We start from the raw sequence: 19,075 nt of genomic DNA, 5'->3' as shown, positions 1-19,075 counted from the left end.
TGGTGTCGGGCAATATGTCTCGTCGGTGTCGTAACAGCCGCGACACATTCTGCTATATCTGTGGGGAATATACACTTACGCCTCAGAGACGTTCGATGACTGCCCTTGTAAAGAAAGCCTATCATCTGTATTTTGGCTGCAAAATAGGTGATCAAGACAAGCAATGGGCGCCTCACATTTGCTGTGCGACATGTGCTGTTAGTCTGAGAGCCTGGCTCAGAGGTACTCGAAAGACGATGCCATTTGCTGTTCCGATGATATGGCGAGAACAGAAAGACCATGTGACGGACTGTTATTTCTGTTTGACTAATGTGTCTGGTTTCTCTGCCAAAAACAAGAAGTCAATTGAATATCCTAATCTGCCTTCAGCAATGAGACCCATGCCACATGATGACAGTCTTCCAGTTCCGAAACCACCAGAGGATTGGACCTTAGACGAACCAGATGAAGAAACTGCAGTGCAGGGTTCTAACAGTGACATTGACCCGGATTTTGAACCATCCTCATCAGGCGATCCACATCTGATAACACAGTCCGAATTGAACGATTTGGTCAGAGATTTGGGTCTGTCAAAAGCAAAAGCTGAGCTGCTAGGTTCGAGACTGCAGGAATGGTGTTTGCTATCACCAGGTACGAAAATTTCTGTGTTTCGAGACCGGCATCATGATATAACCAAATTTTTTGCACAAGTCGACAGTCTCTGTTTCTGTTGTGACATTGAAGGATTGTTCTCGGTCTTTGGTTGTGATCACAACCCGGAAGAGTGGCGTCTTTTCATTGATTCGTCAATGTTAAGCCTGAAAGCTGTTCTGTTGCACAATGGCAACGTTTATCCTTCAGTACCTGTTGGCTATGCAGCACATATGAAAGAAACATATGAGAATATGGAAATGTTACTAAAGTATGTCCAGTATACCAGGTATAACTGGAATATCTGTGGAGACCTCAAAGTCGTTGCTCTGTTACTAGGACTGCAGCTTGGCTATACAAAGTACTGCTGTTTCATCTGCGAATGGGACAGCCGAGACAGAGAGTAGCACTATTCTAGAAAGAACTGGCCACTCCGTAAAAAGTTAGTTCCAGGACAGAAAAATGTAGCACATGAATCGCTTGTTGACCCGACAAAGATATTTTTGCCTCCTCTTCACATTAAACTGGGACTCATGAAGAATTTTGTGAAAGCAATGAACAAGGAAGGGGAAGGTTTTCGTTATTTAAGACAGATGTTCCCAAGAATAACTGATGCCAAGATCAAAGAGGGTATTTTTGTTGGCCCCCAGATCAGACATGTTATGAGTGACAAGCGATTTGAAGATCTGTTAGTTGGGCCGGAAAAAATTGGCTGGAAAGCCTTGAAAGACGTTGTTGACAATTTTCTGGGCAATTACAGAGCCCCAAACTACATTCAGCTGGTAGACAAACTTCTCAAAGCATACAAGAGAATGAAGTGCAATATGTCACTCAAGATTCATTTCCTCCATTCACACTTGGACTTCTTCCCCGCAAATCTCGGTGCTGTGAGTGACGAGCACGGTGAAAGGTTTCATCAAGACATAGCTACGATGGAGAAACGATACCAGGGCAATTGGAATCCGTCAATGCTTGCCGACTATTGTTGGATGCTACAACGTGATGCACCAGACACTGAATATAAAAGAAACTCGGGAGCAAAACACTTTTAATTCTGTTTCATTTAGTCGCTTGTGCGAAACGTAAACTTGACTATATATTTTATTGTCAGTAAACATAAAAATGTCTATTTCTCATAGTTCTTACGTGATGCAGTAAAACCAAAACCATATTTGAGCATACCAAGTTGGTACCTGTCATAATCACCAAAAACTTTTCAGGAATCAAGACTTAACCAAAAAATTGTTGTGCAGTGTAACCTCTCTTCCCCCACCCCATGAACTCCTCTTTTTTTTGGTGTGGTGGGGGGGGAGTTATGTTTTGCTTGGATTGGAAGTATACTATACTTTATTCTTTTCCCAAATGGGGGATGCTGTGTGTATACCCCATATCTTTTTGAATTGCATAAAAACAAAAGAATAGCCTCTTTGGGATATGTGCAGTGTATAAATAATCGGTTTGTATTTGGCAACCCTGACTCAAATCAAAAAGAAGTTGGACACTACAGCGCAGGAGTTAAGAGCTCAGAGGAGCGTCTGTTGCTCAGTATAGGATGATTGTGTGGTACAATTGGTTATGTTTCCACGCTTGGGGAGTTTCAGAAAGAAGAAGGTGAGTGAGTTATGGGGGGGGGGGGTTATGGTTGATATTACAGGGGAAAGGGCGTATGAATTTGTCAGTAACTTTAAAAAAAAACTTTTCAGAGACGCTGGATCTGGACATTGGGGGGGGTGGGGAGAGGAAGAGGAGGAGACAGAGAGATAGAAAAGGACTTTGAGGAGGGGTGGGAAAGTAGACTTAAACCAAAAAGGAGGGGGAAGACAGGGCAGATGCTGGACTAGAGGGGTATAGAGGGAGAGAAAGAGACTGCAGAGAGGGGAAACACCCTGAACCGAGGAGAGAGATATACATATACCAGGTCCTGGGGAGGTGTAAGACAGTGAGAGTAAGAGATACAGAAAGACCTGAAACAAAGGTGGGAGGTCTCAAAAAGTTAGCAGAAGGAACATAGAGGGAGAAACCTGAAACAAAGGGGAGGCAGAAGAGAAGGAAGCAGATGTTGAACTTGAGGGTGTATAGAGGGAAGAGAGAAAGAGATTGCAGACAGGTGGAAAGATTCTGGATCAAGGAGGAAGGACGGAAGGAGAGAGAGAGAGAGAGAGAGAGTCAAAGAAAGACCTGGAAAAAAGGAGAACAAATGCTGGGGATGGAGGGTATTTGTAAGCAACAGAGAGACAGAGGCCTGGACCAAAGGGGCAGACTGGATGGGCCATTTGGTCTTTATCTGCCATCATCTTTCTATGACATGAGGCAGATGCTGGACTATGGGAGGTGCAGACAGAGAAGAGACGGGGGTGGGGGGGGAGACCCTGAGGACGAACAGAGAGATGCAAGATCATAACAGAGGAGGGAGAGAAAGGGAGACATGTTGACAACAGGAGTAGAGGAGAGAGGAAGGAAAGTTAGACTCATGGAGGACAGAGAGAGATGTTGGTTGGATAAGGAATGAGGTCCGAGGAGGGGAAGCGTGCAGGAAGCAGAAAGAAAGAAATATTGGATGCACAGTCAGAAGGAAGTGCAACCAGAGACTCATGAAATCACCAGACAACAAAGGTAGGAAAAATGATTTTATTTTCAATTTAGTGATTGAAATGTGTCAGTTTTGAGAATTTATAATCTGCTATCTATATTTTGCACTATAGTTGTTACTGAGGTGACATTGCATATTTTAGTCATCTGCCTTGAACGCTTTGAAAAATAAAACAAATATAAATGATAATTATCATTTTTTCTGTGCTTTGTGTTTTTTAAAAAAAATTTGTGGTTACCATTGTGAATTAATAAGATTATATTGTGTATGAATGGAAGAAATTGCATTAAAATTAGTACTATTATAAATGGGAGGTGCAGTTAGGGGCAGAGCTTGGACTGGGGTACTTGGTTGGTATTTGTTAGACTTAGGGAGTACTTGACTTGAAAAAGTTGAGAAACACTGGTCTAGATGACTATGGAGTTCACGCAGTAAGGGCCCCTTTTACAAGGCCACAGTAGCAATTCTCCCATGACAAATTCACCAAAGTCAATTCCTATGGGCTTCAGTGCATTTGCTGTGGCAGAATTGCTATCGCAGCTTTGTATAAGGAGCCCTAAGGCAGGAACTACTGTCTCTGTGCTATGTCTTAAACTAAAACCATATTGTCGGGGATGCAAAGCATTAACTAATTCAACATGAGTTTGAAGTTGGTTGAATATCACTCTCTCAAGTACGGTAGCTTTGAAAGAAATGGAAGGTTTGATACTGGCCAGCAGTTATTCGGAATAAGAGGATCTGCATTACTTTTTTTACAAGGTTGGCTTAAATGCTACTGGAACACTGCCTAAGTGTCAACCCTTAAAAAAAGGGAGTCATAGTGAGCAATGGAAAATAATAATAATAATTAATAAAAATAGTGCAAATTTAATTTTCCCCACAACCAAATTTCCCCATCACGCCCCCATCCGGCAACTTTTTCATGCCACCCGGCTGGAAAAAATTTCTGGGGAGAACACTGAATAAGTATGATACAGTATACAATCAATTTACATTCAACATCACTTAAAGCTCTTACAATACTCCTTAAACAAGTATTTATGTTCCATGTTAAAGCAACAGTGATCTTTGGCGCTCAGACCTCCTGCAGAAACAGATACTGTTTCTTTAAATGTAACTTAGCCTATTAGAGGTATATAAGTAAAGAAATGATCCTGGGTCTGACTGTCAGTTGTAACAGGCCCAGGATCATTTCTTTTAGCTATTGTGGAAGCAGTTGTATGCTTCCTGCTGGTTGTATGCCCCTGAAGCAGCCAAGTCTGGCAAAATGTGGCTACATCAGGCACCAATTCCTTGGCGCACTGTTTAACGCTATTTTTTTTATACGGCTGCTTCTTGTTTTCTAGTTAAATATGCTATTTGGTGCAGCTCTACAATGTCTGTGTCTCCATTTTAGCCCTGTTGATATTTTAGACATTTACAAGGCTAAAATGGATGCCCCTGTGGCACGTAACTGGTGCATCAACGTCCATTTCACGTTTGTTTTGCAACAGGCACTATGACGATGCATGCAGTCCTAAAATACTAGCGGAACCAAGGATGTCTTGATTTGAATGTCTCAATTCCAAATTTCTACCTCCTTTCTTAAATGCTATTCCACATGAGGTTTACCTTGGTAATGTTGTAGTAACTTATTCGTTCGGATGTCCCAAAGTTTCACTGTATTATCAGAACTTGCTGAAGCCACACATGTGCCGCTGGAATCGAAATCCACAAAGTTTGTATACCTACAAGAGAGCAGAAAGCTACTCTCAGAATATTCTGTAAGCCAAAAATCCAATGAAACCCAAACAAAACAAAACATTTCTTCACTCAGCGTGTAATTAAACTCTGGAATTCATTGCCAGAAAAATGTGATGCAAGCAATTAGCTTAGCAGGGTTAAAAAAAAAAAAAGTTTGGATAACTTCCTAAAAGAGAATCGATAAGCCATTATTAAGATGGACTTCGGGAAATCCACTGCTTATTCCTAGGGTAAGCAGCATAAAATCTGTTTTATACTTAGGGATCTTGCCAGGTATTTGTGACCCAGATTGGCCACTGTTGGAAACAGGATACTGTGCTTGATGGACCTATGGGCTGTCACAGTACGGCAGCTCTTATGTTTTTACACAAAACAAATTGAAGGGTGTGCATAAGTGACTACGGAAACATTAGCTTGTGTCTACAGTTAGCCTATTTGCCTGGTACTTACCCATCATGGTCGGTGAATGTATTAATACATAACTTGTTTGCTACGTCCCAGATTTTAACAGTTTTATCATCGCTGCAAGATGCAATTAATCTTCCATCAGGAGAAAATCTGGAAAGCATGAAAAAGATAATCCCTTCATTAATGCACAAATAATCAAGAACAGTAAGCCACTACTTGAAACTCATCGACATTAACAAAGAAAAAGTTGATCGCTCTCACATTTACCAAAAACTAGAGGACTTGTACCATTATAAGTCTTAGGTACAGGGTGCTCCTTGTTGTCCTATTGAACTTACCAGATCTCTGAATTTATCTATTCGCACATTGCCATTCAAACAGCTAAGATCACCACAATCTACAACACCTCACCAAATAACTGAACATTGATCTCAAGAGACCATATTATATAAATAGGGGATAGGATCTGATATACCGCCTTTCTGTGGTTACGATGAAAACCATTTACATATTATATAGTAAAATAGTAAATGACGGAAGATAAAGACCTGAACGGTCCATCCAGTCTGCCCATTAGTTATTCTCATTAAAAATACATGATTAAATTAACTTGTCTCATCTTTGATATTTCTGGGCCGTAGACTGTAAAGTCTGGTATCGTCCTAGGGTCCAACTGCTGAAGTTACCATCTAATCAAGCCATCACTGCTGAGGTTGGCTCTTAAGCGTTGGTGGAATGCGGCATTATGACATCACAATCTCAGCTCTGGAATATTAGGTTTTTTATATACCGCCTATCAAGGTTTTTTATATACCGCCTACTCTTTGGGTTTCTGCCAGGTAACATAGTAAATGACGGCAGATAAAGACCTGAACGGTCCATCCAGTCTGCCCATTGGTCATTGGTCTGCCTATTGGTCATTGGTCATTCTCATTAAAAATACATGATTAAATTAACTTGTCTCTTCTTTGATATTTCTGGGCCGTAGACTGTAAAGTCGGGTATTGTCCTAGGGTCCAGCTGCTGAAGTTGCCATCTAAGCTCACTCCAGCCTATCCAACCATCCCACTGTTTGAAGGATATTTACCGTAAAGTCTGGCCAGTATAGTCCTCGTGTTCCAAGTTAGTGGAGTTCCCACTGATGCCTATCCTTACACCGAATCACCAAATACGGGACACAAACCATACAATTCTGTCCAATACCAGCCCTAGCTCTTTAATTTATACCATTTGTTTCCTAATTAGAGATCCTCTGTGTTTGTCCCACGCTTTTTTGAATTCTAACACCATTTTCCTCTCCACCACCACTTATTTTGGTCCTGGGGCAACGGAGGGTTAAGTGACTTGCCCGGAGTCACAAGGAGCTGCTGTGGGAACTGAACCCACATTCTGCTGCACTAACCATTAGGCTACTCCTAATGCAACAGGGGTCGAAAGGAAGGAAAGACAAAGATGGAAGAGGCTGCATGGGACAATTTTTTTTTCTTGTTCTTCTTTCTCTTCTACCCTTTTACGAAGGCGAATAAAAAATTAAAGGCAATTGATGACCAGAACAGAGCTAGCGAAATACAACATATGTATTCGTATACTGCTTGATGGGATAGTTCGTCCATGTAGTGCTCGGCCTTTAGTCATGTGTTAGCCACAAGGTCACAAACATGGACGCTCCACTGCAAGATTGCACCATCGAGGAACAACGCTCAATAGTGCCCTCCTCCAAGAAAATCATGCTGACCTTTTGGGACATGAGGGGTCTATTCTGTCACATTTCCAAGCGCAGGACCAGAGGGTGAGCAGTGAAAATTAATGTGCATTGCTGCGAAACAAACTTAAAACCTGCGATTCGCAGCAAAAGAAGAATGCTATCCAAAACGGTCTTGCTGCACCCTGACGATGCACGTCCTCATACATCAGCAGTGACAGAAGCTGGGGTTCAAACGGCTTCCTTATCCTCCTTATAGCCTAAATCTGGCACCTAACGATTATCACATCTTCGGTCCACTAAAGGAGATGCAGTGAGGTTGCAGATTCACCTCCGATGATGAAGTAAAGGAAGCAGAGCTCATCAAGCTTTGGGAGAAGCTGAAAAACTTATTCTGTGCAGGAATGCATAGAACGATACAATAAACGATGAACGATACAATAAAATGTGTCACCTTGCATGAGGACTATGTGGAAAAATGACAGGTTCAATTGCTCCTAGTTACTTCTGTTAAAGCTGTTAAAATATATTTTGCCTTTTTGATTTACCCTCATACTTTTATCTTGCAAACCACTTTGATGCAATATTGCAAATAGTGGTCTATCAAGTGTCTGTAAATAAATAAATCTTGACGAGTGAACATAGAGAGACCCAAGGAGATGTGTGTGGTGGTGGGGGAGGAGGAGGGGGGGGTCTGGAACATGGACTGCCTCCAATACCAGGGTTTTTTATCAAGAACAAAGAAATATCACACTACCATAGAATGAAATTCCCAAACTGCTGGCACCACCTTCTTAACTTTCATAATTTACAGGATTTCAACTTCAACATTTTCTTTTACAGCCCAGTTCTAGAGTTAGAGAGAGACCCTGCCGCACAGCTTGTGCCAGATCACAAGCAGCAATGGTGGGCGTGGCCTAATGGTTAGAGCAGCTGCCTTAGCACCCTAAGGTTGTGAGTTTGATTCCCACTGCAGCTCCTTGTGACTCTGGGCGAGTCACAAGACTTCACTGCTCCAGGTTCAAAATAAGCACCTGTCTAAAATATGTAAACCACTTTGATTCTAACCACACAGATAAAGCAATAGCTCACGTCTCATCCCATCCCACGTGACCCAGGTATAGGTGTGTTTGAGGAAGGATTTTAGCTGGAGCATGGATAGAGTCAAAGTAAATACACAGGCCCAGATTCTATAAATGGCACTTGAAGTTAGGTATCTAGATCGACCCCTAACTTTTTTAATTAGCTTAATCGGCACCATTAATGAGCAACAAGCTCATAATTGGCAAAAATTAAAGTTAATTGGGTGACAGCTGCCAAACTCGGTCGACACCTACCAGAAAGTGGGGGTAGTTAGGGGGCGGATCATGGCATGTTTTGCGTTGCGGTGCCTCAATTCTACTTATGCGATGCTATTTAGACCAAGAAAGCCCTAGCGTAAACAGGGGAGTGCCTACGATTTTGACACCTACCAGCCCCTAACTGAAGACTGACAAGAGCTATGCGACGCACTCCTCGGCATCTGTCTTTTATGGAAATCGGGGCCACGGTTTATACCGTGCGCATTTACTCCTGTTCTTGAGCTGGTGTAAATGTACGCAAGTTAATTTTACTGAAGAATTTGGCTGCTCTGGTGCTCATTTTTTTTCCTTAAATAACACCCACACAGATGGGACTAGATTCTATAAACAAAGCCTTAAAAATAAAAAAATAAAATCTGTGCCGAAAAATAGAACTCGGTGCTTCTCCTTTCTTTCCTTCTGTCCTATACCCATTGTAATCAAGTCTATGGGCGCCTTTTACGAAGGAGCGTCAGGGCCTTAACACGCGGAATAGCGTGCGCTAAAATGCCGCGCGCGCTAGCCGCTACCGCCTCCTCTAAAGCAGGCGGTTGTTTCTCAGCTAGCGCGCGCTAATCCGGTGCGTGCGCTAAAAACGCTAGCGCACCTTCGTAAAAGGAGCCCTATGTCTTGATCTCAATCCTCCTATTTTTTATTTTGACTTTTTTCTTATACATAATTTTTAATATTTTAAATAATTTTTTTTACTTTTTATTATTGTAAACCGACCAGATACTTGTGATGGTCGGTATAGCAAAATATTAATAAACTTGAAACTATTCTATAAACTGCGCTCAAAGCGCTTGACGCTGGGAATTGTGCCTAACTTCAGGCACGGCCATTTATGCCAACTGAAGTATGATATAAATACATCTAAATTAGGCAAGGATCTCAGAGGAGAAGCTTCCACCCACACCCACACGACTGCAGGGCGGCACAGGCAGGCTTCGCCAGCTTCAGTTTATTTTCTAAAGCGCCGCGAAGGTAAGGGGGAGGGAGGGAGATAGATTTTGCCGGAGGTAGGGAGGTGACCGCGTGCCTTCCCTCCCTTAACTGCAGGGTCAAGGCCATTCACTGCTCCACAGGGCAGTGGATGGCCTTGTCCCCGTGCCCGCAGTGAGCACTTTTTCCCTCCCACCGTTTCGGCGGGCTAGCCGCGGGTAACTACCACCATGTCATTCTCTAATTTGAACCCTGGTTTCCCTAGTTCTCAGCCCACTTCTCTAACCACTACGCTGCTTCTTCTCGCTTCCCTGAGAATCACTGGGCATAAGACTTTCCTATTAGGCAGCTAGTTTTTTATTATCCACCTACACTCACCTGGCACAGCGAACCCAGTTTGTGTGCTGGGTTAAAGAAAATAAGAAGTGTTGGCGTTGCACCGTCCAGACTTTAATAGATTTGTCGTCGGATGCAGTAGCCAAACACTGGCCGTCACTTGAGAAGTTCACGCTACGAACCGCTCCTGTGTGGGCTTTAAGCACAGTCGATTCGCCTTTACTGAAAAATAAGCAACACCCATTGTCAACTATTAGAATTCTTACTGAAGTAATTCGTGTAAAAATACTAACACATTTATTAAAAAACTTTGTTCAGATACGGAAGCTTTGCCTTGTCACAGAGCAACAGCATTTAGATATACGAAATAAACTGTTCAAACAACAATCCAAATACAGAAAAAGACAAAACAAGGAACACTTTGGACTACAGAAAGGGCTCAAAGGGGGGCGTGGCCATGGGCGGGGCAAATAGGGTTACCAAACATCCGGATTTCTCCAGACAGCTTTTCAAAACCCAGCACTTTGTCTGGGTTTTGAAAAGCTGGTGAGATCGGGGCCAGGGCTGGAGTGCATATGCGCAGCATCAGCCCGAAGAAACGAGGTTTGTGTGGGGCTGATTTTGGAGGGTGGAACAGGGCAGGGTCATGCAAAATCTGGTAACCCTATTCACAAAAGATGTGGCCAATGGTACAGAATAACAGGAATCTGCATCCAACTTGTGCATCAGGATTGATACCTGGTTTCAGCCGGCATAATTTCTCTCGCCAATTGTTGAGCACGAAATTCGGCACTCAAGAGCCTGATTCTATAAAAAGTGCCTAAGTTAGACAACCTAATCCCAGATGCCTAACTAACCCCCCCCCTTCTTTTTTTGCAAAACTGTAAAAACAGTTTATAGCACTGGCTGGCATGCTGAATGCTATGCGCTGCTCCGATGCTTACAGAGTTTCCATGAGCGTCGGAGCAGCGCAGAGTAATCAGTGTGCCAGCCGGTGCTAAAAACCGCTTAATTGGTTTTTATTGGGTTAAATGGTGTAGTAATTGACCACACTTTCACTTTGAAAGATACAAAATGTCGCGGGGGTAAAATATCACAACAGTACAGGCTTAACGGCGATTTGAACACGATCAACCGAAGATAAGTTGAAAAGATTTTTCTCCTATCTCTTAACATCTTCTTTAAGCACAGCACAGAGCTTTTTTCCAGTTTGATGAAGGTTTTTTGCCAGTGAGGTGATCGCTTAAGCACCTTTGAAACCACTTTTGTGGAGGTGGGAGGGCCTTTGTCCGAGGCTTTTTCCTTCGTTTTCAAATCGCCATTAAGCCTAATCTAATCTAATCTAAGGCTTGGCTTTATATACCGCTTCATCATTCTAAGAAAGCTCGACTCGGTTTACAATAATTAACTTAACAAATAAAAAACCATAAAAAATAAAGACTAAATTTCGGGAAATTAAATTTTAAAGTGTTTAGCAAATAAAGTAGTTTAGTTTTTTTTTTTTGTAAAAATTTTATTATTTTATAAACTACATTAGTGTATTACATTTGTTACAGAACAATTAATACAGAACTATTTTCATAGAAATACACCACTACATACAATTAATATAAAAAGCATTGTTTTACCCACCCACCCTTCTTATCAGATAATGATAATACCAAGTAACTTATTTCAAATAAAACAAAAATTTAATATACCGTATTTTCACGCATATAACGCGCGCGCTATGCAAGATTTTACAAACACGGAATAACCATGCGCGTTATATCCGTGAGCGCGTTATACTTTTTTTTTTTTTTTTTTTACATTGCCACTCTGTCGCTAGAGAAGGGAAGAAGCAGCCACGTCAGCCAACCAGGCAGGCTGCCTTGCGCGCCGCTCTGCTGCTACGGAGGCAGCTGGAGACAGCGAGTCCTGCTTCCCACACGAACATCATCTTCCCTGCGGGCCGGACACAAGCAGCAGCCTTTGGAACCGGAAGCCATTGAGAGTCCCAGCATGAGAGTTAGCAGCTACGGCAAGGCAACAGTGGCAGCAGCGGCTAGTTCCAGCCTCCCGCTCTCCTCCCTCCCTTCCCCCATGGCAGCGCTGGGCGGCATATTCGGGCTTCAGCCGCCTCGCCGCTCCTCTGACTCTCTTCGCCTCAGCCCCCGCAGCAGGCAGGACATGTAGGAACAGGCCTGTCAAGCTGCGCTGGAGGAACTAAAATAAGGTACAAGGGAGAGGAGCGCGGTATACGCGTGTGCGTGCTATAAGAAAATTTTTTTACATAAATGCTTTGTTCCCGCGCTATACCCGTGTGTGCATTTTACACGTGTGTGCGTTATATGCGTGAAAATATGGTATATATATATTTTTCATCATTCTAAGAAAGCTCGACTCGGTTTACAATAATTAACTTAACAAATAAAAATCCATAAAAAATAAGACTAAATTTCGGGAAATTAATTTTAAAGTGTTTAGCAAATAAAGTAGTTTTTAAAGATTTGCGAAAAAATTGAAGTGAGCCGGAACTCCTTAAAAGAAATGGAAGATCATTCCAAAATTGAGAAAACTTAAAGATCAGAGATTGACTAAAAATCTTGACTCCTTTAATCTCTTTTTTGGAAAGAAGAAATAATTTAAATTGTTGGTTACCTCGTGCAAAAGAAAGTCTATAAGATAAAGGAAGGAGAGGAGTAAAGATACCATATAGGATTTTAAAAACAACACAAGCACATTTAAATTGAACTCTAAAATAAACCAGGAGCCAATGGAGACTCTGGAGCAATGGAGTCACATGATTAAATTTACGTTTACCAAAGATCAATTTCACAGCAATATTTTGAATCAGTTGCAATCTAGAAAGATAAGTTTTTCTGGTACTGAGGTAGATAACATTGCAGTAATCGAGGCGAGATAATATAACTGACTGAATTAATGTGGAAAAATGACAATGATGAAAGAGGTGTCTGACCTTTCCCAGCAAACGCCGGTTAAAAAAACATTTCTTGACCACAGAGTTAATTTGATCCTTAAAAGAGAGAGAGGAGTCAAAGAGGACTCCCAAAACCTTGGCAGAAAACTCAACCTGTAAGGAGGATCCAGAAGCCAAAGCTACAGAAAGGAAAGACAATCCAAGCTTGGGCCTAACCATAATAATTTGGTTTTAGTTGTATTAAGCTTCATCCGGACCAACGAGCCTGTACTGTTTTGATATTTTACCACTTGACATTTTGTATCTTTCACAGTGAAAGTATGTTTAAATATTACTATTGACTTTTCACAATATTAGAGTCTTTTTTGATAGTAATTGACCACACCATTAAAAGCCCATTAAAAAACAATTTTAATTGCCAATTTAGGTTGCACATGGATATCCATGCAGCACCTAGCAACGCCTAAGTCAAGGTGACCTCCGACACCTAACAATGCCTACCTGAAAAGAAGGCATGTTAGGGGCACAGAATAGGCATAGCCGACTTAGGCGTCGCTTGGCATCAGAGTTAGGTGCCGGTAAATTAGGGTTTTTGCCAGATTCTTGTGACCTGGATTGGCCACTGTGGAAACAGGATACTGGGCTAGATGGACCATTGGTCTAACCCAGTATGGTTATTCTTATGTGAGCCACTGTGACATCACTGATAAGGCTGGCTCTTAGGCACTGGTAGAATGAGGCATTATGACATCACAATCTCAGCTCTGGAATGTTGCTACTATTTAGGTTTCTCCCAGGTACTTGGGACCTGGGTTGGCCACTGTTGGATACAAGATACTGGGCTTGATGGACCTTCGGTCTGTCACAGTGTGGCAATTTTTATGTTCTTATATGAGCCAAATATAGGATAATCAAGCCATTATGACATCACTGATGAGGTTGGCTCTTAGGCATTGGTGGAATGAGGCATTATGACATCACGATCTCAGCTCTGGAATGTTGCTACTATTTGAGTTGCTGCCAGGTACTTGTGAAAATTGAATGCTCGTCACACCTTCTGTATGGCTCATCTATTGTATTACTGGATTTTGTCAGTAATGTAATTGTTCATGTCTGCAAAGAGAGCTATTGTGCAGATTCTGCCCCATGATTAGACAAAACCCTACAGTATGACTGCCATGCTAGGATTATTCCAGGGTAAGAGGTGATAATACTTGGAATCTGGCACTCTGAAGACTCGGAGGCAATGATGCTCACTGGCAAGTCACACGTTACAACCAACCAAACTCATCTGCCTCAGCTTCCTCATTTCTATTAAAATTCTGCAGTAACAAAGGAGAGACGAAAGCACAAAATGGAGCTCAAGTTTTTGGATGTCCGGGAGATATTATTATTTATTAATTTCTCAATTCAAATAGTCATTTAAAAACAAGTCAAAGTAGCCTCAAAGTAGGTACACACTGTATCATTGTTAGTACAACCTCCGGAATATCAGCACCTGGCATAGGAAAGCCTAGTAGAGCTGCACAGAGGTAGCTTAAGTAGCCTGGGGGGGGGGAGCTAGTGAACCATAGAAAGGAGGACCCAGGCCCATAAACCACTGCATATATGGTGGAAAATGTGAGCCCCCCAAAACCCCTCTCTACTGCCATATAGGTGGCATCTGTAGCCATAAGGACTATTGAGGTTGTAGACAGGTTGGTATAGTGGGTTTTGGGGGGCTCACCACGATCTGAAAAGGAGCTCTGGTGAGATGTTTATGTGGCACCCTTTTTGTAAAGTTCGCAGCAGTGCCCTGTAAGGTGACCCACTACTCTGATGCCATGTCTGGGTGGCTAGTCCATCGCTTTGCTGGCCCCTCCCACATCCAAAAGATCTTGTTCAAGGCGTTTGGGACTTGGATGATTTTTTTGGATGAGAATATGGTATAAAGATAGACGTACTAACAGTCTGGACGATCAGACGGCTGGACATAGAAGTAGATGATTTTCTGGAAAAAAAAAAATTGGAAATATTTTTTGTGAATGGACTTTTCACACTGTTGACTGGGCGACTAGCGCCCTAGGCCCTAAATGGACTTAGACGTTTCTTTTGATTATGCCCCTCTATGTGTGTATATGTTGTTTTCTGCCTTGATCTAAACAGATTATAAATTAATAAACCATAACCATAAAAACTATGGCATCTCTGTGGAAACAACTGGATGCGCTCAACCAGCCCCTATGAGATTTTTTTTTTTTAAAACACGTGTTGAAAATTACTTAAAATGAAACAGACCCGATATAAAGCCATTTTTGCATTAAAAAAAACTTACAAATTTTCCTATGTATTTCATAATTTGTTATTTCAGATCCTGAGTACTTACATGGTGGGAAGCCACAGTCTAACGGTTTTGTCTAGGGAAGCAGATGCAACTAAGCGCCCAGAAGGTGAAAACTGAATGCTCATCACACCTTCTGTATGGCCCATAAATCTCAGAGCTCTAGATGGTGGCTTGAAGTTCCATATCATAAGAAAGGTATCCAAAGATGATGTCGCTAGCAACAAATTAAAACGTTTAGTCAATTTCAAGTGCAGGTATGGCATCAAGGCATTTAGCATAGTTTTCTTCTTTGATTGAACTTTTCCCTCTCTATTGTTCTTTCCATATATGATTCTCCTCTGTACAGTGGTACCTTGGATTACGAGCATAATCCATTCCAGGAGCATGCTCATAATCCAAAATGCTTGTTTATCAAAGCGAGTTTCCCCATAGGAAATAATGGAAACTCGCTTTAATAGGTTCCCCCCCCCCCCGAGGCCAGCAGCGCTGCTCCCCCCCCCCCACGAGAACTGGCATTGCTCTCCCAGAAGGCCCCCCCGCGAACCGACACCCTCCCCCCCATGATCCGCAACCCCCCTACCACCATCGGGCACCCCCCCGCCACGACCTGAGGTCCCCCCAACCCACCCGAACCCTCTTCTTACTTTTCTGTAGCCTCCGCAGCGGCACCGGCACCAGCATGTCCTGTGCGTGGTGCCGGTGCCTGAAGATCTGCTTCCTGTGCTGGGCCTTGAGAGTTCACGTTCGACGTGAGAGTTCACGTTTGACGTGAACTCTCAGGCCTTGCCCAGCACAGGAAGCAGATCTTCAAGTACCGGCACCACGCACAGGACATGCTGGTGCCGCTGCGGAGGCTACAGAAAAGTAAGAAGAGGGTTCGGGTGGGTTGGGGGGACCTCAGGTCGCGGCGGGGGCGGTGCCCGATGGCGGCGGGGGGGTGCCAGATCGCGGGGGGGAGGGTGCCGGTTCACAGGGGGGGCGCTTGCAAATCGAAGCGCGCTCGGTTTCCGAGGCGCCGATTTTGCGAATGTTTTGCTCATCTTGCAAAACACTCGCAAACCGGTGCACTCATAAACCGAGGTACCACTGTACTTTAAAACACTGAATTGTAGTTCTGATCCCTCCTACCTTGTGTATTAGTCGGTCTGTAAGTCTATTTGTCTAACCCATTATTTTAAATTGTATGTTTAAATATATGTTTATACTTTTACCAATTTTGTACCTCGCTTAGTAAAACTAAATAAACGATTCATCAAACTAAAATAAAACTTGAAACTTAAAAAGGGATTTTAAAAAGGTTTAGATAATTTCTCAAAACAAAGAGTCCATAAGCCATTATGAAGATGAACTTGGGGAAAGTCTTCTTATTCTGAGTAGCATAAAACCTATTTTACTCCTTGGGATCTTGCCAGGTATTTGTGATCTGGGTTGGCCACTGTTGGAAACAGGATATTGGGCTTGGAGGACCTTTGGTCTGTCCCAGAATGGCAACGCATATGTTCTTATGTAGACTTGTGAAAACCGCCACTCATCCCTGGGAACAAGCAAGAAGTAATAAATGTGCTCTTTGGGATATATCAAGTATTTCCTAGTTATTTAGGCTGCTCAGTGGATACTGAGCTCGAGACACATTTATTATTTAATATTTTTCTTGTTCCACTAATTACCTTATGTCAATCCGTGGGTTTTCAAGTTTTTGCATATGCAGATGATATCACACGATCAGGAGTATCTACTCTATTGCAGATTTTGGTGTCATCCGCAAAGAGGCAAATCTTACCTGACGGCCCTTCAGCAATATCGCTTACAAAAAATGTTAAAAAGATGTTACAAATAACGGGCCCAGGAACCAAACCTTGAGGCACACCACTGGACCCGGGGAATTTGTGTGTATCATGTAAAAATGCAGGTGCATAAATTCCCTGGAATAATTTTGAAAATAGACGTATATGCCTATTTTTGTTTTGAAAATGTGCATGCTTATTGTCTGTGGGCAGTTATAAAATGACCTGATTGACTTGTTTTCAGCCAGTGTGATCTGGCCTCCTGCATATGGACTCTGTAAGAACATACAAGAGAAAACAAAAAAAAAAACACTGTGGAGTGACAATATTCCTGAATGGACTTTATTGAAGATCTAAAAGTTCCAAAAGACTACGTAACAATCCATATAAAAAAAGGATAATCCACATAAAAACCTTTAGGACCTAGTCCACTGAAAGCGTAGGACCCAACACGGTCCGTGTTTCGGCAAGGTGGTTCTTCCTCAGGGGACCCTGATAGTCCTATGGTAGTAGATAAGCGGAAAAACTAATCAATCCAAAAGAACGGTTCGTGGAGGTTCACATAGAACACGATTGATTAGTTTTTCCACATATCTACTACCATAGGACTATCAGGGTCCCCTGAGGAAGACCACCTTGTTGAAACATGGACCGTGTTAGGTCCTATGCTCTTAGCAGACTAGGTTTTTATGTGGATTATCCTGTTTTTATGTGGATTGTTAATGTTGTCTTTTGGAACTTTTAGATCTTCAATAAAATCCATTTCAGGAACATCGTCACTCAATAGTGGGTTTTTGTTTTCTCTTGGATTTTCTTCCCTGTGGATTTCCAAGGGTCAATCTCTTTGTTTTGGTTTTATCTCTGTAAGAACATGAAATGTGCCATTCAGGGTCATGTTTCAAGTTTAATATTTCTCTTGATTAATCGCTTAATCAAATTCTAAGCGATGAACAATTTAAAATACATTCAATGAAAGACAATACAATACAAACTTTAAATAATAACATTGTGTTAAAGACTAATACATCATTCTCATAACACAAGGTAAGATAGGGGTTTGAAATACAATTCAGTAAAGAAAAGCAAAACAAAAGAAAAGTACAATAGGGAAACAAATAAAAGCATAATATAATATGATAAAATCACAGGCCTTAGAACTGTTAAATTAAATATCAAAAGCATCTTTAAAAAGAAATGTTTTTAGATTACTTTTAAATTTTCCTAAATCCTGCTCCTTTCGTAAATAAATTGGAAGGGCGTTCCAAGTCTGTGGAGCAGTATTGATAATCTTAAGTGAAGGGATGGTCAATAAATTTTGTTCATTGGATCTTAAAGTTCTGCTTGGATGATATGGTATTAATAGTTTATATATAAATGCTGGAGTCTTATTGAAAAGAGACTTAAAGATAAGCAAACAAAGTTTATATGTTATCCGATGGATAACTGGAAGCCAGTGTGCATTTTTTAAAAGAGGTGTAACATGATCAAATTTTCTAGATTTAGTGACGAGTTTAATGGAAACATTTTGAATAATTTGAAGGCGTTTAAGTTCGTTTAATGATATTCCCTTAAAGAGAGCATTACAATAGTCTAATTTAGAAATCACTAAAGAGTGAATAAGAATGTTTAATGATTTTGGACATAAAAATTTTGAAATAGATCGAATCCTGCGTAATCTATAAAAGGTGGTTTTAACAATATTACTGATATGATCATTAAAATTCAATTTGGTGTCAAATGTCACCCCTAAGATTTTTATATTATTAACTATTTGTAAGGGGACATTTTTTATAGTAATGGGAGCAATGAGAGTAAAATTTTCTTTCCATGGGAAGAGCATCACACTAGTTTTTTTTATGTTAAGTGCCAGTTTGTTTGTATTCAGCCAATGATGAACTAGGTCAAGTTTCTCACTGATCTCTCGGATATCAGATATTTTGTTGGTATCTATTGGCAAAGCTTGAAGGACCTGGCAAAGCTTGAAGAATGGTCTGAAATTTGGCAGATAAGATATAATGTTAATAAATGCAAGGTCATGCAAATCTGCCTCATGCATATTCATTAGGGATACCTTGAAAACCCGACTAGCTGGGAAGAACCCCTGGTGTAGACAAAGATGAACTCTTAATTCGTTCAGTTAAAGGAAAGGAACTTCATTTAATGACAGGAAAGGAGCACAATAATACAAGGCAAAAAAATTAAACAATCTTCCAACTAACAAGGAGACAGCAGAGGCTAGCCCAAGGGTGGGCAACTCTGGTCCTCGAAGGCCAGAATCCAGTAGGGTTTTCAGGATTTCCCCAATGAATATGCATGAGATCTATTTGCATGCACTGCTTTCAACGCAGTGCATTCAT

At 41.6% G+C, this 19,075-nt stretch overlaps 1 protein-coding gene across 5 annotated transcripts in view; it reads right to left on the bottom strand.

Moving 5' to 3' along the window:
• Positions 1-19,075, bottom strand: part of POC1B (POC1 centriolar protein B) — a 115,951-nt gene that overhangs the window by 88,280 nt on the left and 8,596 nt on the right. For 4 of the 5 annotated variants that reach the window (XM_033953132.1, XM_033953134.1, XM_033953131.1 and 1 more), the window contains 4 exons: positions 14,977-15,148; positions 9,734-9,913; positions 5,414-5,521; positions 4,832-4,947 (listed from right to left, as the gene is read on the bottom strand). In XM_033953132.1, coding sequence (XP_033809023.1) covers positions 4,832-4,947; positions 5,414-5,521; positions 9,734-9,913; positions 14,977-15,148 — 576 coding nt within the window. The remainder of the gene's footprint in view (positions 1-4,831; positions 4,948-5,413; positions 5,522-9,733; positions 9,914-14,976; positions 15,149-19,075) is intronic. The other variant, XM_033953135.1, reaches the window with a different exon arrangement.

This window comes from Geotrypetes seraphini, chromosome 7 (assembly GCF_902459505.1).
Source record: "Geotrypetes seraphini chromosome 7, aGeoSer1.1, whole genome shotgun sequence".
Taxonomy (NCBI): Eukaryota; Metazoa; Chordata; class Amphibia; order Gymnophiona; family Dermophiidae; genus Geotrypetes; species Geotrypetes seraphini.
The sequence above is the reverse complement of the archived record's forward strand: the minus strand, read 5'-3'. Positions and strand labels throughout refer to the sequence as shown.